Source organism: Solenopsis invicta, chromosome 3, assembly GCF_016802725.1.
Source record: "Solenopsis invicta isolate M01_SB chromosome 3, UNIL_Sinv_3.0, whole genome shotgun sequence".
In the NCBI taxonomy this organism is placed as follows: domain Eukaryota; kingdom Metazoa; phylum Arthropoda; class Insecta; order Hymenoptera; family Formicidae; genus Solenopsis; species Solenopsis invicta.
The window spans coordinates 30,392,402-30,419,550 of NC_052666.1; the positions used below are offsets into that span (position 1 = coordinate 30,392,402).

Genomic DNA, 27,149 nt, shown 5'->3' on the forward strand with positions numbered 1-27,149 from the left:
CTATCGATTTTCTTGGGATTCCCGTATCGTAACGGGAAAGAAGAATAAAATAAGAAAAAAAAGGTCCGGTTTTATGCACAAAAAAAATGGTTTACCATCGGCACGTGACAGTAGAGGGGAAAAAGTCAAGGTGGTAGCGGAAAGCTTCTGGTTTACCAGATTGACACGCCAGATTGAACCAACGCCGGCCAGTTGAAACCAGTTTCAATTTATGCGACTCCGTCGGACTGTCGATCGGGGCTTTCTATGGGGCCCTTTTTAATTATTTTTCTACTGAAACGTGTCGAACGGTGGGGAAGGTCATAAAACTGTGACCGGTATCTGAGTTTTCTTCCTGAACGGAGTGACGGTTCGTTAATGACTAATTAAGTCATCAGCGTAATGGCAGCGGATGCTTCGTCTTCGTTTAAGGTGTCAAATGTTTTGGCGACCTTCCTTTGCGCGACGATGATCTATTTCCTTGATGTGTGCTCCCGTAGATGGTCGCATTCAATTCGGCAATTCTTACATTGTTTCATTAATTATGGCCGAGAAGAGACGAGAAGATTGCAGTTTGCACGCGAAATTAGCGAGAGGCAACTCAGAACTTTGTAACAAACATGTTCTTCTATTATCTTAGAAAAATTTTAATAAATGTTAATTTGAATAGTACTATTAAAATATATATTTATTTAGTACAAAAACTACTAAATTAAATATTATTTTTTCTTATCAAATAAATATCTAATACGTACCGTAAATAAATTTTTTAGCATTATTCGAATTAATATTTATTAAAATTTAGGAATTTTTTCTTTCAAGTGTAAAATATTAAAGATATATTTTTTGAATCCAAATAATGAAAAAAATTCATAACATTATTTTTAAGAATTTTTTATTTTTTTTTTATTTACGAAGATCTTTAAAGAAATACCTTAAATTTTTTCAACGTTTATTAATTTTCTTCGTAAATTGTAGAATAAAAAATTTTCAAAATCTTAAAATATTTTATCAAAATTTATATATAAGAACAAATTTAGAAAATACAGACTTTCTCAGCACTTTTGCAAATGTTTTAAATTACAAACAAAAAAATAAAAAAATATTTTTTAAAAGTTATAAAACTATGCAGAAATTTTGAAAAATTCTGACATTTATACAGAAATACAGAAAAATTATGTAAATAGTTCTAAAAAAATTTTCATCAAAGCAATTATCCCTTCAACAATTTGCACCAAACAAAAGCGATTATAATTCGTGTTATAATTTGTCTATACATAATTCAGATTTCAGTTATAAATTCTTCTGTCAATAATTTGCAAGAAACAAAATATGATAAATTCTGTATAGCAATAATAATTTAATATAATTTATTATTAAATATCAATTAAATTTAATTAAAAGATTAAAAGGTTACAAAAATTTTGTATGACAATTTATATATATATACATATATATATTTGTTATATAGAATTTATCATATTTTTTATTGTAAATAGTAATATTTTAATGTGCGCACAAAAAAATTATTATTAAATCAACAGTTCATTATTTCATATATATATAAACAAAAATATAAACTCTTTTTGGAAGATTTTATAATCTTAAACAGACACAATTTGCTTTCATAGAGAAAAAATTTTCTACATATAGTTATGTGTATTTAAGATTATAAATTTTTCCAAGAAGATTTTTGTATATAAAACAATGAAATGTTGATTTAATGCTAATTTTTTTTTTGCGTGTTACCATGTGACATTACTTGAAAATTAGAGATACAGCATTGTTTAGACTATTTCAGCCTCATTTTTTATTTATATTTACTTTCTTTCTATTATTACATTTACTGAGACATTCATATTCTCTTCATTCTCGCGCTCTTATTATATTATTTTTGGACAAGTATGTTCAGATTATCTTCGACTTTCGATGTCAACAGTCTCTGTACACGCACCGTCTTAGAGTCTACCTTCGTAGTCTCTATGAAATCTCTATTTCGTGTTTCTCAGTGATATACGCGAATATTAGTAATCGTTTGTTGTCAGTGCGCTGATATACACGAGTCTCTGTGTACTATTGTATAATCTGTCAACGCTTCTAAAAATCAAAACATACGTACAAGCACTCTGATCACTAATTTACTCTCGACCGCTTAACGATCCTAAGTGATTGTATGATTTTATGAAGCGTCTACGCGAATTGTCGACGATCAAAGTTTAATGAGGGGTGAGTAATAGTCAAATTTTAACAAAACTGTTATAATAACGTCAAATTTTTGCAAAACAAGTTTTTCGATGAATTCACATTCAACGTGGCTTTTAAAGAATGTTTGACAAGTGATCATTGAGATCTTTGCTTCTCAATTTGCAGGTTTCTATGATCGAATTTCCATCCTGTCGTAAATGTCAAAAAAAGGTAAGTCAATATTATTTCAATTCCATTTTAATGCATGTGTGAACGATTCAACAGTTAAGGATGTATCAGTATGCATAGTAGACTTTGCAGTAGATTCATTTATTCTGCAGAGTAAATAGAAATTGGAAATATGTTGATATTTATACTTGACACGTATATCATTCGTAAAAATTGTCGTAACTAACATTATATTTTCCAATATAGCACAAAATATTCCGGCAATGTTGTAGCAATATTTTCAACGTTTCTGCAATGTTATTTCAATATTGAAATATTTTGTGCTATATGGGTTTTCTTTAGTAACAATTGTCTTAGTTTATTTGTTTTGTTTCTTGATAAAAATTAAATTATATTTTTAACGCAATGACAAATATCTCAATTCTTTCGTATAAGTAATTTTATTGTTTAAGAAATTTATGCAAATCTGAACTCAATTATTCTACAAATAAATAAATTGATAACTTTTAGTTATTTTATAAAATAATTAATTTTTGCACCGCAATGGAACGTTACATAAATAATTTCAAATACTAAAAATTTATACTTACATAATAAAGTTTTGATTTTTGTTACTATTTCTCAATTATTTTCATTAAAGCACATTCTACTTATTGAAATCACTTTTAATCCAAGTATAAAATTGTCGCCTAATTTTTTGTTACTTTCAAATTCATTGTACAACAGTTCAAAATTTTTTCATAACTTTTTTTCTATTTTCCTAATTTTCATAATTATTTAAAAAATATGTGTAATACATCCTAAACGATGCGACTTATAACGCACAATTAGCACCGCGGCGCATTTTCTAGTTCGCGTTACTCGCATCCGAGGAATCGTGATTAGCGTAGATAGAAATGCTTCGGATAAAAAACTATTCACCGCCCTTCGTTGATTTTAATCGGAATTATCTGGTTACATCTGAAAGCGGCTGCGTACACAGGGTGTCTTAGAAATTTTTCTGCACCTTCTCTTTTCTAAGCGCACAGGTGTCAGGAAACAATTCAGGAACCTATTGACGGAACTCTTGATGTAAAAACATTCAACATCACTACAGGAAATCAATAAAAATGAAGTTTCTTAATCACTTTTTTATGGATGAAGAAAAAATAAACAAATTATTTGAAGTGCGTTCTTGGTATCAAGGAACTTGATTCGATTTGTTTCTTCTTTTTTGTCTTTTATAAATTCAACAAATATTTGTATCATTATACTGTCGTACTTCTTGGAACACATATACATATGATACAAATATTTGTTGAATTTATAAAAGAAAAAAAAAAGAAGAAACAAATCGAATCAAATTTCTTGATACCAAGAACGCACTTCAAACCATTTGTCCATATTTCCTTCATCGATAAAATTGTGATTTCTATTCGGAAGATCAGCCTCTATTGTCGTAAATCCGAGATTATGATTTTAATTAAATGCAAGATTTATGCGATTTCAATTTCAATTGACGCACATCGTCGTATAATCCTACATCTGATAGAAATTCCCGTCCACCTAGTTTGTTTATCATCCTGTAAACCATAACCGGTTAAATGTGGACTTGGCTGGATTCGCCGGCGTGGTTTTCGCGCGCGTGTCGCGATTTCTTACACGTTCGACGTACGACACTGGTTTCTTCTTACAATTCATGTCACGGATTAACTATTAATATTCGACAATCGGCCTTAATATTACCTAAATCGTAATTAAAAACTGCGCAAAACTATGTACGCAAAATTAGACAAAAAAATCACAAATTAGAAAATAAATGTAATTTTCAATAAAAAATATGAAAATTATCATTGCATTCTCAAAGAAGCGCGAATGAAAAGATTTATAAATAAAATTATTTTATCTGGAATAAATTTAGAAATGTAAATAAAATTTTTTTTTTACAATTACGTAGGACACTCTGAAAGAAACGCTATCAAATCAATGTAATTTAAATAACGACGAAGTTAAATGAATGATTTTGTACCAATATCTTTCTCGTTTATTAAAGAGAACATTCGATAATTCGTGCAGACTAATACAATCGACACAAATAAATGTTTAATAAAACGAAAAAAAGTATATATATTAAGGTATTAAATATTGCATTTAAATATTCTTAAAAGTTGCTTTTATATTCAAATTTATTTTATAGTAAGAAAAACTATTTCTTATATTGATGTGAGTATAAAATTAATAATAGGTATAAAAAAAATAATATAAATTTTATTAATATAATAATGATATAATAATTTAGAAAATATCAAAATGGGAAACACATAGCATTTTTAAAAATAAAATATTTTGAAGTAAATATTATAAATAATTATTATAAACATATTTCTCTCTCTCTTATTTCTTAAATATTTTTCTACATAAATCGAGAGTCATTAATTATTTGGTAATATAATTTATTAGCGATCTTAAATACGCCAAAAAATAATATGTGGAGGGCACCGTAATGGGGAAGTGTTTCTTTGTTCTCTTGTGTCATCTGCATTGTTCTCGTCACACAAAATAAATCATGGCTTGAACAGAATCAAATATATTCAGAGAATAAATGTCGAGTAGGTTGTTTGATCATTATTTTTTTAGTACATATCCTTGACAATATAATTGTTACGCTACACCAGTTTTGTATTCAAATAGTTTTCAATGAGTCTACAATCGCAATTATTGTTAGTTCATTGTAATAATATCATTAACCTTGAAATGTATGAAATATATGAATCTTGAAAAAGAACTAATTGGACACGATTCTATCGTTTTTTGTCGAGTCAGCTAAATAATTAACCACGTAACCGTTCAAAAGTTTTTACATGTTTCTCGTTTTTATGCAAACCGATATAATCTTTCTCTTTAAGCGATACAAAGATACGGCGTAATTATGCAGCATAGCACAGAACACAAGTATTTCGTTAGTTTGCCTTCAGTCTTGTTTAGTCGTCTGTGAAAATTAAGCCGTAAGCTACACTGAAAGAAAATTAGATAATAACTCAGCAAATCGCGAATACAACTGCCACATAACATAGATGTAAAATTACTACATTTATATAATATAGCAGTTTTATTTTTGGTTTTTGGGAATAATCAAGCTTAGGCTAAACTTTGGGGTGAAATAATTTCACGTATGATTGTTCAATTAATATAACCAAATGAATAATTATTATCAAAGAGTTGGGTCAATACAACCAAAACTGGTAATTATTGCCAAATAATTATAATTTTGTAATAACCAGATAATAATCGTTAGTTTTGCTTATATTGGATGGTCACACGATTGAAATTATTTTAACAAAGTTTAATAACTATCACTCTAACTAAGATGATTTTATTATATCAACAAGACACATATAATCAAGTATGTTTTAATAAAACCAAGCAGAATTCCTAGTCATCGTAATTGGAGACTCGAGATTTTGCAAATCGAACGTGATTGAAGTAAAGGAAGTACGTCACTTGTATAAATACTCAGAATTGCTAAACCGCGGATAAATTACGAGAGCGGTGTACGATCAATTACGTGATTTATCGATTTGTTGTTGATGCAGAGCGACTATTCGTGATTGTTACCGTTTCGGCGAGTTTCAGCCTGAAACCCATCGCAACGTAGTAGGGGAATGATGATGGGACAGATAGTATAAAGGCGCACACGTGACAATTAAAACGATCAGTCTCGATTCCGTTCTCCTTTTAATCCATCGTTCCCGCGTTTCTTTGTGTCGCGGAAACCGGGGACGAAGTAGACAGTCGAGAGCGAAAGTCGGAAGCTCAAGAGCGTTTCTATCATTTCGGAGCCGCGAGTCCTCCTAGACGAGACGAGCGGACTCGCGTAGAGCGAGGTTTCGATCGAGGGGAGCTTATCAGCCGATTATATATGCGTTACGTTAGGAAAACGAGCAAAATCATTCAGTTACAATTTCGCACGTTCCTACCGGAAACTGGCACACGCGACTAAGCGCGATCAGGCGTTAAAATTCTCGCGCGTAGATCCTCCCGGGTGATCCGTTCCACGTCTCGAAAGAAGCAATCAAGGGGTAAGATCCACAAGCTTTTTCTTCCAGCGTTTTCTAATTGAAATCAGTCGAAAAGAATTTGTTTCTGCGTAAACTTCTGAGTAAACTTTCAAATCGACCAATGCTTGCTTTCACTTTTAACATTCTTGATACAACTGTGTTAATTACACAGTGGAAAGTGCAGATTCATAAAAATTTTATTTTAGCTTCGTTCCTCGCAGATTCTACACAGAAGTATAGTTTATGAGCTTTCATTGGTGATTAAAGATTTATGTATCTTTAAAATGTACTGCTGCGCTTGGAGAAAATATTTTTTGAAACTAAAAGATATTGATTCTTTTCTACTTACTGAAAGAACCAAGAGAATATATTAATATAAAAATGTAGAACGTGATTAAGAGAAAATTATTGACATTTTGTTATTGGAAGATACTAGAAGATTTTTATTGTTATCTGTATATTAATGTATTTAAAAAAACTTTTTCATTACTATACTAAAAAAAAATTGTTAACTCGACAAAATTGATTGTTGACAACTCGATTAAATTTCTTCGATTCAAGTATTTATATATTTAAGTTAAATATATAAAAGCTTGAACTAAAGTTTAATTTAACTTAAATACATAAATATTTTAATTGAAGAAATTTAATCAAGTTGAACAATTTAGTCAAGCTAACAATTTTTTTTTTCAATATAGCACAAAATCACCTTTTATCTTCTTATTTTATTTTTGTATATGGTTTAATTGTATAAAAGAATTTGGAACTTTTTAAAGCAAATTCAAAGATAGCTTCTAATTAAAAAATGTCAGTAATTTATTTTGTTTGTTGTACACTGGAAAAAGAGTCTTGTTACATTGCTTAGAAATTTGATAGATTCAACAATACGTCTGTTTAAAAACCGACGAATCAGAAATCTTGTTAAAATTACCAGATTATAGTAAAATCTATCATAAGTTCTGATTATAATTACCAGAGTTCTATTATAATAACTAGAATTCTATTATAACTAGAAATTCTGCTTGGTTTTACTAGAAACCATATACACTCAATCATACCAGTTTTATTAATATAATTAGATCATTTTTCTCAGTAGTGTTAACCATTTCTGAACAATTCCGCGTTGTTAGATCAGAAACTCAAAATATCTAAGAACAAGTATCAAATATTAATTGTAAAATTATTCTTTTTCGTAAATTTAAATAAATTTTCTTAACCGTTGTTTTCTATTTTTAATTTAAATTGATACTATGTAAAAGTAATAGTTATTTAATGGTTAGTCATCTAATGATCTAATAACGGATATTAAAAGTATACAGAAATTTGAAATACGGGCTTTGATTACTTTTAATTTGTTACGGAACATGAGAGGCTTTGATTATTTTTAATTTGTTTTTTTTTTATTATTTCATGGATAAACAAAGAAATTAGATAGTGATAACTTAATTGTTGTTTTATCGAGATTTTATGAAAGAAAATAAGAATAAAGAATTAAAGTAAAAGAGACTTTAATGTATTTAATTTTAAAAATTTGTAAAATCGTATTTTTAATTTTTATAATTTTAATTGTTTAATAGTTTTAGTAAACTATTTTCTATATTTTTTTACATAAATTTTTTTATATAAAGTTATATAACAACTTTATTTTAATCTTAAAATCTATTTTGACTTGAATTGAAAATCGAATATATATTATACATTATATTCTTTAATTAATGCATAAAATTTAAATATTTTTACATATATAGCATGAATTATACATTCTATAAGTACCGTTTTGCGAAAATCAGCAAAATACTGCCATACTGTTTATTTTCTCTCCTAACCAAGTAAAACTTTTTTTATTTATAGTTATAATGTATTTTTAAAAATTATAACACATCAAAATCTGTAATTTTTCATTTTGCGTTAATTTTCTGTTTTTGATGTAAGTAAATAATTAATAGTATTATATTTCGATATTGAAGCAACCGGTTTTAACCAGTGTACTGTAATTCTAACCGGTTTGAATACATACTTTAATAACGATTGACGAATGATTAATAATAATGCTAATGATAGTTACTTGTAATTATTGTCTATAACCACGCAAAAATTATTAAATTGTAATCACTATTGATTACTGTGTTGCATTTCCTCATTGATTTGATTACGCAATAAATTAATAATCAATAGACAGTCAACAAATGACGTGTTCTCTTGATAAGAATCTATGCTTCACCATTCAGTATATTTTATCTTTTATATCATGACATTGATTTAATGAGATTAGTTCGTGTTTGCTTTTCAGATCTAATTATAATTTCTAATTTGATTGTTGCATCCTTTTAATTATGATTAATTAACCTGACATAAATTTTATTTTCTTTTGATAATTATTCATAACAAGTTTAATAAATTACGAGATTAATTATTTTGACTTCGTATTAGGACATAAAATGAATAAACATCATTTGTCAATGTAAGTTTTAATTGTTGCAAAATTTATAAAATATGAATAGTGTAAACTCTCAAAAGTAGTAATTAGTATAAATATAACAACTTTTTTTAGTGTTTTTGTTGAATCTTTTATGTAAATTGACGCAATAAGAAATGATTTTGATGAGATTTTGATTATAATGATTTTAATGAGATTAATTTTATTCACGTTTGCTTTTGTTTAGATCTAAATATTACAATCCTCTAATTTGTTTGTCGTATCTGTTTAATTATTATCTTAAATATTAAGTTTAAATTTTATGTTTTAGATAATCATTCATATAATAAAATTGTTGAATTTGATTTATTATTGATATATTATTTTTTTGATTGTTACATAATGTATGACTAAACAGAGTCATTTATTGCAAAATTTGTAAAATATAAATAGTATAAACATTCAATTATTTGTCAAAATCAAGTAGTTAGAGTATAAATCTAACAATTCTTTTTTAGTGCTCCCTAAATTTTCGACTACTTTATTCTCGATTAATCATCATATTGACATAGTAATTTGAGTTAATTGATATTTTGATTTAACTTATATCGATGACGTTTGAATCGACGCTATAATGTTTGACGTGATCGATAAGATTTAAGGTAATCGGTGTCAAATGAAAGAACCAATTGAGACAGTCTCATGTATCAATTTATGAGCGTTGTTAAATGCTTCGTTAAAAACTTTTGACGTTGATTCTTGACGTTAAAATCTTTTTAATAAAAACGTTGTCGAATAATTTTTCTTGATGTGCCTTGGCAAATGTATATCATTATGTTTTGCTACCAAATAGTTTTCTTAATGAATTAATCAATATTTTGATACGCTCTGACTTGACGTGCATAAAATCGTTATATTGGCACGCAGTCAAGCTGTAAAGCGTTGACTTGTATAAATCACGACGTGAATCATAATTGATTGATTTATTAAGTCACGTAGCAGATGCTCAAGAAATAATGATGTCATTAAGACAATCGGTTAAGACAAGTGTACATTCTAAAGAAAATGATTCTTGACAGATTTCTAAATAACTATGACAATCTTTGTTTTACATAATTTGTCTACAATATTACTTCTCTAATACTTGTCTATTATCTGTTTATTACCTGTCTATTATCTGTCCGTCACTGAATTTTTTTAATTTTGCATTTTTGAAGGAGAACTTATTAAAGATTATGCTTCTGAAAGATTTTTCTGTTTCTTACTACATATAAATAATTATTAAACATATTAAAAATTATTTAACAAATTATTTAAGAAATTATTAAACATATTAAAAAATAGTCTTATGTAATTAGAAAAAAGTTTTAAAAACGTAAGTCTTTTTGACTTTAGAATTAATCTTGACAAAGAGTACCATTTTTATAATTTTTTCATACCTTTAAGATGAAATATTCATTACAAGTCAGTTTTAAATTAAATTCAAGTCAAATTTATTCGAAATTTAATCAAGAATAGAATAGAATTTACAACAAAAGATTGTGTTGTATTCATTCTTAATAGAGTTTTATTTTTATATTTTATCCAATTAAAATCTAGAGCATCTTCAAATTTTTAATAATATAAAAATAACTGCTTCTCCAAGTTTATCAATTATCCTTGAATTAGAAAATTCTTTCTTTTGTTAAATCCACATAGAAATACAGTACGTAAAATGTGAGAATCGATGTGCAGATAGATCCAGAAAATGCGTCCGCATCTCTTCGTTTTGTTCCTCTTCCTGTCGGCGTCGTCTGCAGAGCAACGGCGCGTAAAAAGTGACGAGGAGAAATGTAACGCGGAGCATCCTACTCTGCTCTATTATTTCTCGTGGGCGGATTACACGGTGCTCGGTACGATGCTGCTGGTCTCGTGCCTGATTGGCACCTTCTATGGCTTTTTCGCTAAAAAGCAGGAGACTAGTCAGGACTTTTTGCTCGGTGGCTCCAACATGGGCACGTTCCCCACGGCAATGTCGCTGGCTGCCAGTTTCATCACAGCTATTGAGCTCCTGGGAAATCCTGCGGAGATGTATACACAGGTGCGACTTTTTCTTAAAGTCTGTTTTATGCCGAGAGAGATTCGGGAACACACAAGAAAATTTTTTATTTAGGAATAAGAATTTTTTTAATTTGTGCGACACATTTTTATAGTTTTGTAAGTTATTGTACATATATTACTGAATATTTTTAACTCGCATTTTTTTTCTAGGAGAGTGCGAACTTACTAAATAATATATTTTTCAAGTATTTTTCTTTTGTTTCTCGTTATATGTATTGTAAATAATCCTTAAACAAATTAAAAATAATATTTTATGTAATGCTAATCAGAAAAAAAAACTATTTTCAGTAAAAAAAAAATATATAAATATGTTTATTAATTCCAAAATTTTTAATGTATCAAACAAGTATTATAGAAAAACGACTCTTTTTTAATTTCCTAAAATTTTAAAAAATTAATATTCTTTTTACTGTGTCAAAAATTTAAATTTATATAAAACTCTCGACTTTTGACTTAATTAATAAATTAATCTGATTTTGTTATTTTTTATTTTCTCTCTTTTTCTGAGATTTACGCTCTCCTGTAATGAATAATAATTTTAGTTTAAATTTTCAAAGTTAAAAGGTTCGTTAATAGAGTCTTCTTGAAGATTAATTCTGAAAACCCTATTGTTTCCGTTGCAGGGTACTCAATTTTGGATGACTTGCCTCTCTTTCATACTCGTGGTACCGATCACCTCTCGCTTGTACCTGCCGGTGTTCATGAAATTAAGGCTGACGTCGAGCTACGAATACCTGCATCTGCGCTTTGATCGGAACTGCCGATTGCTCACGAGCGTGTTGTATATGTTGCAAATGGTGTTGTATACGTCGGTGGCTGTGTACGCACCTGCATTAGCTTTAAGTCACGGTGAGTGTCGTATGACAATTTACAATCCTTTAACTCATTGACTGCTAAGATAATTATGAACGTTCTGATGATTCCTATAATAATTTCTATAATAATTATAATTATTATAATAAACATTTTTATTTATAGTAAAAATTATTTTTGGATCCCGCTTTTAGTTGAAAAAATTAGAATTCAGATTTTTTCATTATTATTAAGTTCAAAAGTAAAACTTTGCGGTTTATTAGCTTAATTTATGCATGTTAACTTCCCGTACGATCGCAATAAGAAATAATGAAGATAATAGCGGGAATTTCCAAGCCTCAATTTTTTTGTCGTAATAAAAAGTATCTTATAAAGCTTGAAGGTCAGTCACTAGATCGTAAAAAATAATTTGCGATTTAGTGACTGACCTTTAATAATTTGTAAAAGGAAAAAGAAAACAATTTTTATACACCCAAGTTATTCTCGCAGTTTAAAAGTTTATTTAAAAAGAGTGACTAAACTTTACTTTTAGTAAAAACGGAGAAAAATAAATTGTGAAATTAAGACGATTAACTTTAGAATTCATTACTTTTGTTTTTGCAAAGTGTGGGTCAGTCGACAGCAAGAGAAAACAAGCCACATTAAAGTCGGACACACAAGTGATTTAAATGATAAGCATATAATATGTACAAATTAAAGTTAAAATAAAATAAATAACGTTTTCTGTGACAAGTCAAATTGAAAACAAAATTCAAGATTAAAAATAAAAAATTGATTGACTTAATTGTCTATAAAAATTTTTTTTACATAAACAGGATATCGTGTGCATCTAAAAACCTTAAAACACTTTTAACTTTTATCTTACGAACTCTGCTCTTTCTTACTTTTGAATAAAATATCAGTTGTCTCATTTTTTAAATCTTGGACTCAATTTTTTATTTGATTTTTTTTTTATTTGATTTGGAAAGCAGTTAATTTCATAATTGGTAGAGGAAGGTGGAGCAAGAAAGGATAAGGAAGTAAGACGGGTTATCGCCTGTATCGCGCGATTTGAATGCAGAAATCACAATCGAGTATACGCGTTAGATGCGGCTTCTCGGTCATTAAAAATTACCCTCGAATCAGCGAAATAAACAGCTGCGTTATTGAGACGGATCATAATTTATACTTTTTTTGCAATTTTCTTCTGACTACAAGAAAATATAACAGCAAGGAAGCAGACTAAGGTAAAAAAAAATAAAAGAGCAAGAAATGTATAAAATAAAATTATATAAGAGCCAAAGAAACGTATAAAAAAAAAAATTTAGCTAAAAACGCATAGAGATCCTACTTTGCCCGCGGGAATATCCTATCTTACCCCATCCGTCGGGCAAGATGGGGAAAAATGCCGCTTTTTGGTTTTTCTTAAACAAAGTTTATAATACTTAAAAATTATATTTTAATGACAAATATATTGAAAGACAAGTGTCCAAACAGTATTAAAAAAATAAAGATGACTCGTTGATTATAAAAACTTAGCTTTTATTCATTCTCAAAGCTTAACTGCCTTGTCTTACCCTATCTTTCCCTAATAAAATTCAACGTTAAAATTATAAATAATGAATTTTGATTTGCAGTCACGGGCCTGAATACTTACATAGCCGTCACTCTAGTCTACGTGGTCTGCATTTTCTACGCCTCTCAGGTATATGATTTTTTACATACACACATGTACACACACATACTCTTTGGCAAAAATACTTACGTACAGAATTATTGATCTTTGAACTTAACAATAATTTCAAAAATATCATATGACACTCAATCTGGGATCATTTAAAAAAAAAATGAAATTTCTACTTTCATCTTTCTGAATTAATTTTCCTTCGACGATGCTTTCACAGTAGAATAGGATATTCAAGAAGGTCTGTGCACAATCTTTTTGTCAAGAGTGTAATTGAATAATTGCACTGTATCAAGAGACACAGTGCTTATGCCAGGTGCACATATTCATTTGTTATAATATTCTCAACAGGGTGGTATGAAAGCCGTGATAATGACCGATACCTTCCAAGCCGCCGTTCTTATCGGCTCGCTGTTCCTCATTTTGGGTTACGGGTTGTCTTGGTCGGGCGGAACTGCGCGCGTTTGGGAAGAGAACGCAAATTCCGGCAGGATGGAGTTCTTCAATATGGATCCTAGTCCTACGGTGCGGCATAGCTTCTGGAGTGTTGTGATCGGTGGTACTTTCTACTGGACCACCATGTTCTGCAGCAACCAGGCGTCCGTCCAAAAGTATCTCAGTGTCGAGAACATCTCGCAAGTAAGGATGTAAGTTTCCGAGACAATAACGCGAAGAGAGGCCGCAAAAAAATTTTATGAACTAATTTTTGAGCGTTGATTCTACGAGCAATATATTTATTATAGGTATTCATGATTTTATTACACCTGAGCGAGAAACACTTCAAGAAAACTGCAATAAAATCAACTTAATTATTTTATTTTTTAAAAGCTCGATTTAACAAATTTAAAAAAGAAATGAAGTAAATTGTATTAATAAGTAAAATTTATATCGAGATATAATTAACACAAGTAACAAAAGAAAATGTTATTTTTTGAATACAGCAAAGCACCTGGTGCTGCACAATATATCTATATCAATTTTTAAATAAAAAATAATTAAAATAAATTAAGTGGGCCTTATTCGACCCAGTACCTCACATAGATTCATAATTGTTAATTATCGTTTCTTACAGAGCGCTGTGGGTGTCTGCGTTCGGTATGATCGTAATTTATAGTGTGAACTTTCTGACTGGAATGGTGTTGTACAGCGCTTACAAAGACTGCGATCCTATGACAGCCGGATATATAAGCGGCCAGGATCAAATACTTCCGTTGTATGTGATGAATTTTTTGGGAAGTCTTCGTGGAATGCCTGGATTCTTCGTGGCCGGTATCTTCGCCGCGTCTCTCGGGTTCGTAGAATGTTTAAAGAAAATGAAGAATACAAATATACACTTAATGAAAAATACATTTAATTTGCTGTTGCGAGACTCAAGAATTTGTTGAATTGAATTTGAAAATATCCACTGTATTTTTAGAACTGTGGCGAGCGCTTTAAACTCGTTGGCAGCGATAACTTGCGAGGACATTCTCCGAGGGCTCTTTCAAATGGACTTGCCGGCAAATAAAGGCGCTATTTATGCCAGATGGATTAGCATATTTTTCGGAGCTCTCAGTTTCGCGCTGGTCTTCGTCGTCGAGCGTCTCGGTAGCGTTCTGCAGGTAAGCTTAGCTTTCAGCTACTTTGCATTTAGCTTGCATTCTTCTCCCATTCAAACAATATAGAATTTGAAAAAAAAAATAAAAATTAAAATTACTTTCCTACAAATGCTAGAGAAAAAAAATTTTTATAGTATTTTATAAAATTTTATAAAAAATGTTTGTAAGAATTTTTTATTCTTTAAATTTATTTTTAAAAATATTTTAAAACAGTACTTTAAACTTCTCCAAAAAAGATTTTATAATCTTCTTTGAAAATTATATAATGATAAACATTAAAACGTTTTAGATTTTATATACGTATATGAAAAATTGTAGAAAAAGAGTGTAGACTCTCAACATTTCTTGGAAAACATTTTAATAATAAAAATTATATAAAAAAGTCTGAGAAATTTCTTAAAAGATTGTAAAATTTACTCATTCTAAAAAAGATTGCATGAAGAACTCTAAGAAAATTTTTACCAGCGATATTATTTTTCTTTTTTATCGCTCCATAAGTTACATTCTGAAATATTGAAAGGTATTATATCGATGAAATCATTGTTTTTAGGTTGCGCTGTCTTTCAATGGTATGGTTGGCGGCGTGACATTAGGATTATTCTCCTTGGGCATGTTTGTGCCGTGGGCTAATGCTAAAGGAGCAATAGCAGGCGCTATTACGAGTTTGGTAGTTGTGCTATGGATCGGGTTAGGCGCCCAAATTGCGGCTGTAAACGGACAGATTCAACTGGATAGCAAGCCCATATCAATAAAAGACTGCCCTTGTATAAATGAAACTACAATCGTGCTGAATCAAGTCATGATTGACCCTGCTAATGAAGTTTCGTCTATATACAAGGTGAGATTGTCTTTTCATAGTTCGCAATTACGTAATTGTACCTCCTGGCATTTCAATTTATCACAAAAGTCTATGAATTAAAACTGCAATTAAACGTCTATTAGTAAACTATAAATTTTTATGTTGGTTACAGCTATTTGTTCGTGTGAAGTTTATATTTGAGGATAATAATTTTCAATGATATCAATTTGTAAGAAACTAAAATCGTACTCAATTAACTGAAATTTCCGAAAATTAAAAAATTCATTGAAAACTAAATTAAAGCTAATTGTATTTAAAAATAAAATAAACTTTATGAAATCTCTGAACAAGTATTTTTGTGATTAATAAAATCATTTTGAAACTGAATTAGGAGACGATGTTACATACATTTTTATAATTACACATTTATTAAGTAATAAATATTTCATTGCTTTGCGTCTAAAATATGTTAAACAACACTTTGACAAATATAATCATTCAAGTTTTAATATAAAATATTAATTGTAAACAAAGTTATTCAATAAAATGAAAATGAATATTGACGAATAAAAAAAACTTAACGCATGGCATATGATTTGCAGACCAGTTACCTATGGTATAGCGCGATCGGTTGCATGTTGACCATGCTGGTGGGCTTAGTAGTAAGTTTCGCAACGGGCGCACAGAATCCTGCGGACGTTGATCAGGACTTCCTAAGCCCACCGATCGCGGCTATGTTCCGCATGCAGACGAAGCCTCGTGCCTCTACGAACGTCCAGGGCATCGCAAACCTCGGCCTCGAGCTGGAAGACGAGAAGTCACAGCAGGCAGGCGTTTGCAAGATCCCGAAGTGATTGTCTCCTCGCGACAGATCATCGATGAAGATCGTGTCAGACGGGGAAACGTAAAATAGCAAGCTGCGAAAGAGTAGTTCAGTAAATTTGTGTTTCATGAAACAATTTATCGGACATTCGACGGAGCGAATTGCACGTAGCAGGATATTTATCCTGAAGGTTCATAGAAAGTGAGGATTCGCCATTTTGGAAAGGGCGTAAAATTCAATCTCGGAAATTGGTGCAGAAATTTGACTAACGTTTCAGAGACATTTGAATCGGTCATTTGACAAACAATATAAGCAAAAAATATATTACTTTTGTAGAATTGAAAAAAAATTGTCTAGTTTTTACAACTGCAATACTAATTGTAAGAATAATTAAAAAATTTTTTAAAAATGCCTCAATATCTCATACGTTAAGAGCGAGTAGAACGTACCATTTTTAAAATTTATTTAAGGAAAGACTAATTTTGAAAATTTTGATTTATGTTGTTTGTCAATGAAAATAAAGTATTTTTGTACATATAAAATAAATTTTTAATTTAGCAATTCTGTAAATGTAATGACAGACTATTCCAAGAATGTTATAAAATAACGTATTGTAAACTAGAAAGATATTTAACTTTATTATTAAAAAATATATAATTTATAAAAAAAGCAAATGCGTAACTTTGAATTCCAATATCCTAAACTGATTATTTCTGTATTTTTCCAGAATATAATTAACTGAATATAATGTAAAGGAAACCCAGTCACTTATTGTGTTTCTCATGTGAATGACAATTTTGTAAATCTAATATATAAGCAAAAAACTTGACTAACATGGTTTGAAGGAAATTGTGTATTTACCTATCCTGATTTTAAAGCCTCTAAAATTTCAATTTTAATAAAAATTGATTTATGTTGTTTGTCAAATGACCAATTCGTTTAGACAAGGTTTTAATCATTTAGACATCCTTAAGAGGTGTGGATCGTTCTAAACTCGAATGAAATTTTTCTACAATTTCACAAAATTTCTTCTTGCCAATATGAGTTTCGGAGGGCAATCAGATTATTGTTGTTCGTGGACTTGTTGGGAATAAGCTCGGAATTCTGCATTTCTCACACCAGAAGAATTAATTTAGTTGAGCGCAATTATAATCAATACAAAGGTAATAGGTAACTTAACAGAATCACAGAAAGTCTTAAAGCGAATTCGATTGGATGCATTAATGCATACTATCGCGCATTAAAGTCATCGTACAAATCGACGTAAAGATGTGTAACACGTGATGTGTCACTTTTACACTTAAAGTAGCGGCTTTAATGCGCACCAGTGCGCATTAGTGCAATTTAATTAAATTTTCTATTATTCCTTTCAAAAGGTGCCATTATGGAAGCATCGAGCGTCAAACATCAAAGCATGCGCAGTAATATGTTTAAAAATTTTACTGAGGTCGTGTTCCCATATTTCCAGTGCTGAAAATTTATAATTAGTATTACGTATACTGAATATTGGAACGGGCTCTTTTATAAATTTTCAGTGTTACGTGATAAAAAATTTGTGTACATCAGAATGTAACTTTCCTTACTTATCATTCCAAATTTTTTTCAAATATTTTAAAAGTATTTTTAAAAATGTTGTTTCTACTTAAAATAATTGCATTCTAAAATTCTCACTGTCAGCATTAAAAATTTGTAGTATACGTAACGTGAACTTTTTTTTAGATTTTTAATAATATAATGTATATCGGAACGCAACCCATACATATATGTTAGCGTCAAGAAGCGGAAATCCGTAAGTTTAGATTTTTGCGCAATAACTTTCTGCTTATCAGCTTTATGCTCTATGCACTTGTGATGTAACGGCATCTTGATACTCGTACGTTTTTTCTTTCTACGCAAAGTGATCTGAGAGTGAATGACTGTCTGACTGACGAAACAGTAGAACGTTGAGCTGCTTCGAAATTTATTCCGAGAGCCATATCACGATGGAACGGGAGAGATGAGAAGGGAATTACGAATTTTTTATCGTCGAATTTGCACAAAAATGTTGCTATATAATTTACAAAGAAAATATCACCCACATCTGCTTTACTTAATTTTTTGTAAAATTTTTTGCACTGTTTTGATTTTAGCTGTACAAGTAACTCTCAACGCAAACTCGATAGAAAAAAATTCAAAGTACGTCCTGCTTATAGTTTATTTATTATATTATGCATTATGTGTTACATACACTGAGAAAAAAGTTAATTAATTAACTTTTCAATGTTTTTACATTTCTTTCATTTTAATACTTACATACTTAACTAAAATAAAATTTGTGCATAAAATACTTTTTATGTTTCGTATGTCTGATCAAATACTTGACTAATTGTATGATCTAATTGTCTTTTAACAGTCTTAATGTATATTTTTTAGACGTTCGTTTTTTAGGATATATATTTTTAGAAAAGCGTTTTAGAGTTAACGTTACATTTAAACTGGTTATTAAAAATATGTTTTCGATTTGGGAAGGATATAACGTTCGATACTTTTTTATGCACTTGGTTTAAAGAATTTTCTTCTTTTTAAGAAGGTTTTGTTTTATTACATATGTATGTGTATATTATATGCATACATATTTAATTTAAATGCATAAAGCACTTGAACTTTGATAAGTTAAATACTTAAGAACTAAAAATATTTAAATTAAATAATCAGACTAAAAAAAATTTGGTCAAGTCAACAATCTTTTTCTTCAGTGTAATCGCGTTGTTAACTAATTTGCTATTAAACATTATGAGTTGAAGAATATCTAAATCTTTTTATTTGATTTTATTTTCGGAATTATTTTATCATTCTATACTCCTTTAATTCATTTAGGAATTCTTATATGTATGTTATGGAGACAGGTATCTCACAGCACATACTAAAGATGTTTGAGTATTGCACATTATACTTTTATCTTTGTTTTCGCATAATTTATCAATAAGATTGCACGATACTCTGCGAGTATGTTAAGAGAGCAGATTAAAATAGATATTATAACATTGTTATTACTTATTTTTGTAAATACATATGAACAATAGATATTTAAGGGAATGTAAAACAATAAAAGAAGAATAATTATTTTAATAATTATATTTACACAATAATAAAATAATTCATGTCTAAAAATAACCATTTTAATAATAACAAATTTTTCTTTAAAGTCTCTCTTTCAGTAATTAATCTCAAAATATTATGTTATTCAAATTATAATATTTAATAATTATAGAATCAATCTGCATTAATTTGAAAACGATTGTGGTTTTATTAAAATTTTTTATAATGGTCCAATCAGTCAAATTCCTCTCTTATTCCACTCAGTGAATTTGCAGTAGTAAATAAAATGTTTCCTATAGATAATTTTAAGATGCGATGTTTAATAGTATCGGTGCCGACCAAGTACAAGTAATATAGGCATCTCGATATTAAACATCTAAATACGCGGCGAGCGTACGTTAACACCGTTTGTGTTATTGTGTCGGAGTGTGGAGAGAAGGAGAACGAGACAGTGAAAGTGGATCAATACGCGGTGAGCGTGCGGCCTGTCTGGCAGCGTGCGGCTGCTTTTCCTGCCTTGAAGTCGCCTGTCCGCGCTCGCGAGACACTCCGGAGTGACGTCCTTAACGGATCGCATCTACCTTCCTAACAGTAGTGCAATAGTTGGCTTCAACTCCGAATTTTACGCGGAATTTAACAGAGGAGTGCGCGAGCTTGCGATCAATTCGGTGCTATTCTATCGAGGATGTTCGACTTGGCGCACGACTAGGCGTTTCGTCTTGGCGTCTCGGGATTTGGTTTCCTGGGACGATTAAGAAGAAGATTGACAGTTCTCGCCCGCTGCTTCCTCGTATTCTCCCCAATTAATCCCTTCTGTCCGTCGCTGATTGATCGAAAGGTGTCTTGGCCAAGCGAATTCGATCATGCAGGCGTGCTAGCGACGGATAAGTGACAGATCGATCTCTTCGCTGCATGGAGTCGGCAAGATTAGAAAATTCGCCGGTTCATGGTTGACGGCGAACAACGAAGAAGGAATTAGAAAGCGGCTTGCGTCAACCGTGTATATGTTACGTGGCCGAGATGCATCTGTCTCAACTTGTGAGTAACAACGAAGTTACCGGCGTTTTAATCAAATATTACACAAAATCGCGTCCGTTGCTATTATAAGAATGTATGTGTCATATATCAAAGTATTATCAAAAATTTTACAAATTGTTTTATTATTTGATGAATTACGTTTGAGTATCTGTGTAAAATTTGGGCACAATTCTCTTATACGGTTCAAGAGTTATTTAATGTTTGGCTTGCTTTTAATTCTTACCTGAAATGGTATTTTAGAATATTTATTTGTAAATTTAACAAGAAAGTAACGTTACGAATAAAGTAAAATATTCTTATAAATTTTTAACAAATATTTGTGCAAAAGTTTATTTAAATCTATTTATTCATTTTAAAATTAAGTTTTAATGAGCTACATGTACCTAGAATAAAAAAAAAATTAGAATAATATTAAAAAAAACTTTTTTAATTAATTTTATTTAAAATATTGTACGCATCTAAAAATATATACTTTTATTTATAACTTTTATTTACAAAATTGTTAAAATTATAAACGTGGCACTGATATCCGTAATATGGTTTTTTAAAAATAGTTTCCATAATAATCATTGAAACTTTATTGTTTATTATTTGAAACAAAAAATCAAAATATTTTCTTAAAAGAAATGAAAAATATTAGTTTTTGACGTATTTGATTATAAAAATAACAATTTTTTGAAAAGTAGTAACCGTATAAATATAAATATGTGAACATTTAATAAAAAGTCGTAATTTAAATTCCAAATTTATAAAAAAATAAATAACGTTTACAAAAAATTCTGACAAAAACTTAAAATTATTGATATGTTGAATATCTGTGTAAACTTTTAACTTAATCGGTCTAATTATTTTTAGATATATTAATTTTTGTTGTTTAAAACATTTTGAGAAAAATGCTTTTAAAGATTTAAATAAAGTTATCAATGACATTTTTTTTATATTTATCGGGATTGTATATAAGGTAAATTTGGCGTCTAACAATGAAACACTTATATTTTCGGGCAAAATTGGTTTTATTTTTCAATATGGTCTTTTTGATACATTTTATCCACCTCTTTCTTAGTTCCTTCATTCTCTCAGTGCAGCAGGCTTGATCAAATCCTGCAAAATACTCTTTTACGGCGTTTATAATCACTTCATCATTGGTTGCAAATCTTTTTCCTCCCAGACATTTTTTCATGTTCGGAAACAAAAAAATCGCAAGGGGCTAGATCAGACGAATACGTAGGGATGGGAATCCAACCCTCACGTAATAAATGCAATTTAATCAAGGCAAATTTGGATGTGTAAGCTGTTACAAGATGCATTGTCTTAATGAAAAAGTATTGTACTTTTTCTTCTTTAAATGCCATTGTTTTTTCGCGATTTCTTCTTTTAAACGATTCAACTTGATACATAATACTTGTTAATGATAGTTTTTCTTTCTGAAAATGATCGATAAACAATATTATCGATGAACATGGCTATCCCAAAAATAGTTACCTTTCCAGCTAAATGGAATATATTATATCTTCGTTCATTAAGAAAAAAAAAAATAAACTTAAAAAGTTTACAGTTTTGTTTATTTTTATTAACTTTTATGTAATATTATAGAGATAAAATAGAAGTATCATAAATTATACATTGCCATTATTTATTTCTTGTGACATTTTATTTGTACGATTGTATCTATATGGTATATTGAAACTTTTTAAAGTTTTAACATACAATTGGAAAGTTATTTATTTTACAAAAGAATAAGAGAATTGTTACATCATTAAGACAAATTGTTACATCATTTAAGAAAAAATAAAATTAAAACAATAAATACACATATAACTTTATACTTATTATGTTGTTGAGTATACAGAGCGTTATGAGGTTAATGTATTTTTCGATATATTTTATATAAATTTTTTTCTTTATTTTTCTTATAAATAATAATGCGTTATAGAAAATTGTTTCATATTTTACTTACATAAAAATCAAATATATTTATAAATCGCAAGAAAATAATTAATTTTAGAATACTACTTGTATTTTTTTATATTAATACTACTTTGGATGAAAATTTACCTACAAAACAAAATTTTTAAAAATTTTATTTAATTTCTTACAATATGTTTCTGTATAAGTGCATTTTCTCTTTCTTTTTACTTTTTTTTATTTAAATAATTCTTCGTATTTGTAACATTGACAAAAAAGATTCTCGTAATATCTCATAATATTTTAAAAATATTTTGTTTTTTAAAAATATTTCTGAACAAGGAATCTTAAATTTCTATAAATTTAAAAATTTTTACGCGGAAATTATAAAATGAGAAATCTTAATACATTTCACAGATTTCACATACATAAAGAATTTTAGGAAAATATATAGCTGTTCTCAGTAGTGCTGAAAAATGTTTCAATTATTATAAAATTCTGGGGAAATATTCTAAATGTTAAAAAATTACACAGAAGTTATAAGTAAATTCTAAAAAATTTTTGCCAGGAATTTTATCTCTGGCAGACCTATACTCATATATTTTTTTTCTTAGTAATACAAACATAATTTAGTTGTAGAGAAAAAGTTCATAAAGATTAAATTTCTTTCAGGTGCGAAAAGTGATCTGCAAGCAGGAACTGAGATGCTTGCGATTCCTGCGCTGGACCGTCCTGGTGCCGCTAGTAATCTACATATCGCTCCTATTTGTCAAGTACAACAAAAGCGTGCCTCTGAAAAGTTTATCGACTCCAAGTGATGGGGATAAAGAGGGTGCCGCAATGGACAGCTTGTTCGTTGAATTGGAGGCCGTGACAGTTGGCAGAAGGAACTCGGTAGGTTACAAGGACGCGGGAATCGATCGTTCGCGTGGGGACGACGAGAACGTGCGGGAGATCGTGGAGGTGGAAAATCGTCAAGATCCAAGAAACCTTCTCGAGGACATTTTCCGACGGGCTGACACCGATAAAAATCAATTGCTGGACATTCAGGAACTGGCAAAATGGATCCACGCTAAGATCACAGAGCACATCACGCGCGCCATGAGGGAAAACGTCGGTCTGTTCACCGCGATCGACAACAATCCGAGAAACGGTAACATTTATTGCATCGCTCATTGCAAGTGCGGTTTGCGAACGTTAATTGAAAATCCAATCCAAGCTTAATTAATTTTAATTAACCCTATCTATACGAATGGCTTTATTTCCTGCTAACATCGTTTTTTAGTCGAATGGTTTTCAATTAGTGACACGTGGAGATTACATGGAAATAATCGATGAGAGGTTTCTATATTTCTGGTTTCAATTTGTTGAGTTAAATGTTAATGCAGAATATCAAGCGAAACCACATTCTCGTTATAATACACGCGTGAGTTTGTTATGTACAGTGTGAAATTGATATGATGAAACACGCTATTTTAATTAATCCACTTGATTTTAAATTTAGCTGATTTATTAATGGATAAATAAATTGATTAATAATATATATATAAAATTATACATGTATAACTACTTGTTATTAATATTATTTATTTTGTTGTTAGTCTATTTATTCTATTTAAAAATATTAATTTTAAGAGAGAAATTTTTAACGGCGCATATAGTCTCGGAAAAATCAAAAATCAAAATAAAATCTGATATCTAGAACAATTTTGATAAAATTAAATTTGTCAAACTATTAAAATTAGATCAGATACAGACCTAAAAATATAATTGTATTGGGCAATCATAAAATAAATGTGTAATATATTTTAGCACTACGATTTTGCTGCAAGAAACTTTTATATTCTAGCACACAGTTTGAGTGCCAAAACAATAAAAAATTAATTATTTTGATGGTTATATTAAAAGTGCTCAAATCAAATCTCATTCATAAGATTGAATCGAATTGAATAGAATCTTTGATAGCATGTTCTTATTTTAATAAAATTAAATCTGGAATTTTTACATCAAATTGAATCAAATTCAAATCAAATTTTTCCAAATTTATATTACATGTTAATTTAAACATATAATAAAGAATTTTTAATAACGTTGAAGATCCTTTTTAATATGCTAGAGAAAATTAATCACAAGAATTTTCAAAAATAATTATGTAAAGATAATGTGTTAACAATAGATAGAAATTTATAATAGATATATTCGGTGAAATAGATATTATATAATAAATATAATTTACAATAAATTTATATTATAAATATTATACAAATAATAAGTGAAGGTATTATATTAATATAAAATGCACATTGGATACGTAACATACAAATTATAATGTTAATATTGAAATGATAGTACTTTAGTAGATTTTATTAATTAAAGAATGAAGCAATTTTTTAAAATTGTGTTCTAAATTCTATAAAATCATCATTAACCTATAAAATATTGCAACAGATTTACGAAGACAGTTGTCTTTTGTATACATACGCAAATTTTTCAATAGTTTATAAGATTTAGAAAGAATATAAGAATTTCAGAAATTGACATACAATCAAACATGAGAAATGGTACATGCGAGAGATGTAATAATTGAAACAATAAAAATAGGCGATCGTTTCAAAATTAAATCATTAATAATTCAAAATTCTCAAATTAAATTTTCAAATTCAAACCTTTCTGATTAAAAAACGAATCGTATTGAATTTATGATTCGATTCGTTTTTGAATCTGAAAGATTTAAATTTTAAATTAAATTTGAATTGAACTGAATTGAATCGAATCTATGACCTGTGCATAACTTTCTTTTTACCAAAGGGCTTTAGTAAGGCGTTCTTTTTATGTATAAACTAATATTATCGTCTGCTTTTCAATATATCATTTGTCGCAGGTGAGGTGTCGTGGGAAGAATATCACGCTTATTTTCTGAGAACCCACGGTTTTTCTGAAACCTACATAAATTCACACAATAAGAAGCATAGCGAGATGCCGAGAGCGCTGAAGGAGAGCATAATGAGGGATCGAGCACGATGGGCCGAGGCAGCTAGGAACGATCCGGAAAAGTTGGCTCTCGACGAGTTTCTAGCTTTCACGCATCCTGAAAGCAGTCACAGGGCTCTCCTGCAAATGGTGGAGGACCTCTTCGAAAAATTCGGTCGGTAATCGTCTTCTGTATACTCGTATATCTTTTACCTTATTTTTGTCTAACAAATTCGCGATAATTCATCTGCATATTCTTTAGATCGGGACGGCGATGAGCAGCTAACGGAAGACGAGTTCTCGGATTTGCCATCAGAAGGAGTTGGTCTAGATTTACGCGAAGATCGACAGCAGTCGATAGGAGGTAGTGAAGACAGGCGTAAGGAGTTCCGACATCTGATTGACAAGAACAAGAACGGAAAAGCGGATCGAACCGAATTACTGGTGAGTAATAGAGCGTAAATAAATTAATAAAAGACACGGAGGCTTCTACGAATCAATAAACAAACAGTCGACGGACAACAGTTAGTAATGTTTTGCAGCGTCTTTTTCTTAAACAAATATGAAGAAAAAACCGTTTAAATAGGCAGTAACTTTTGCAAAATATTTGGCAAAATTCGACCTTTGAACATATTTTGTAATTGTTATATTAAATGTTATATTAAATTTAATATATTGTAATATTAAAATTAAATATTAACGAATTGACATTATAGAATATATTTCGTGCGTTTTTATAATTCACTAGAAATGTATTTTTTTCAATTTTGTAGTAAGACCGAAACTTTTTTTTATAGATGTACATCGATCCACGAAATCCCAGACATGCTATACAAGAAGCCCAACACTTGATTACTTTATCGGACATGAATTTAGACGGAAAAGTGGATCTTTCAGAAATTCTGAGCAAGATGGACCTATTTCTTGACAGCAAGATGGTGGACACCGAGAAAAGCTTTCACGACGAGTTTCGATAATTTCTATATACAAGCATAAAAAGAACGGTTTTGCAGAAATATATAAAAATCAGACCAGATATAAATTTGAAATAATACCGGATGCTTCGAAATATTGTAGGATGTCAGGAGACAGTACAACGATGATACTGCAAAAAATAATTTTTGACATTCCGAGTTATATAGTGTCCGGTATAATTATTTAAATATTATAACTGCACCAGTCAATGAACAAATAAGTCATTGGACCAGTCAATGAACAAACATAAAATAACTTAATATATTTACATTTTCAAATAAAAAATTACATTTTAATAAAATCTTCATGAAAATTAGATCTCAACAATATCAATTAATTTTACAATTTATTATTTTAAAGTTTTATTATTTTAATAGTTTTTCTAAACAGTTATTTATTGACAATTGTTCAGCGACTGGTACAACGACTTTAATACAACAAAATTATTTTCAAATCTGTATCTAAGATATTTATTAAAATCTATTTTGTTCTCACTCTATTTAATAAGTTTTGAAACTCTATTTTTTTAAAAACCTTATTAAATAGAGTTTTTAAAAAAATTATTTTTAATAGAATTAAAAA

The 27,149-nt window shown here is 29.4% G+C and overlaps 2 protein-coding genes across 3 annotated transcripts; both read left to right on the top strand.

The window, feature by feature from the left end:
- Positions 1-1,985: 1,985 nt before the first annotated feature.
- LOC105204565 (sodium-coupled monocarboxylate transporter 1) lies at positions 1,986-17,782 on the top strand. Of its 2 annotated transcripts, XM_011173689.3 has the most exons (10): positions 1,986-2,205; positions 2,350-2,394; positions 10,540-10,885; positions 11,529-11,754; positions 13,335-13,402; positions 13,733-14,028; positions 14,454-14,672; positions 14,799-14,982; positions 15,530-15,817; positions 16,381-17,782. In XM_011173689.3, exons 3-10 carry the CDS (start codon positions 10,553-10,555, stop codon positions 16,630-16,632), a joined length of 1,866 nt encoding a protein of 621 aa, XP_011171991.1. In that variant the 5' UTR covers positions 1,986-2,205; positions 2,350-2,394; positions 10,540-10,552; the 3' UTR covers positions 16,633-17,782. The 2 variants fall into 2 exon arrangements, with proteins under 2 accessions (XP_011171991.1, XP_011171992.1); XM_011173690.3 differs by lacking the exons at positions 1,986-2,205; positions 2,350-2,394 and adding an exon at positions 6,035-6,410.
- A 2,355-nt stretch (positions 17,783-20,137) lies between these two features.
- Positions 20,138-26,824, top strand: LOC105204567 (45 kDa calcium-binding protein). The gene is made up of 5 exons (XM_011173693.3): positions 20,138-20,717; positions 23,295-23,775; positions 25,504-25,767; positions 25,855-26,036; positions 26,390-26,824. The coding sequence occupies exons 1-5, from the start codon at positions 20,700-20,702 to the stop codon at positions 26,567-26,569; spliced, it is 1,125 nt and encodes a 374-aa protein (XP_011171995.1). The 5' UTR covers positions 20,138-20,699; the 3' UTR covers positions 26,570-26,824.
- Positions 26,825-27,149: the final 325 nt, after the last annotated feature.

Excerpts from the sequence above, each read along its gene's own strand:
- LOC105204565 (XM_011173689.3), top strand. The coding sequence starts at position 10,553 with ATGCGTCCGCATCTCTTCGTTTTGTTCCTCTTCCTGTCGGCGTCGTCT. Across the intron at positions 14,029-14,453 it reads AACATCTCGCAAGTAAGGAT|AGCGCTGTGGGTGTCTGCGT; the intron begins GTAAGTTTCCGA and ends CGTTTCTTACAG. Across the intron at positions 14,673-14,798 it reads ATCTTCGCCGCGTCTCTCGG|AACTGTGGCGAGCGCTTTAA; the intron begins GTTCGTAGAATG and ends CTGTATTTTTAG.
- LOC105204567 (XM_011173693.3), top strand. Across the intron at positions 23,776-25,503 it reads CGACAACAATCCGAGAAACG|GTGAGGTGTCGTGGGAAGAA; the intron begins GTAACATTTATT and ends CATTTGTCGCAG. Across the intron at positions 25,768-25,854 it reads GGACCTCTTCGAAAAATTCG|ATCGGGACGGCGATGAGCAG; the intron begins GTCGGTAATCGT and ends CATATTCTTTAG.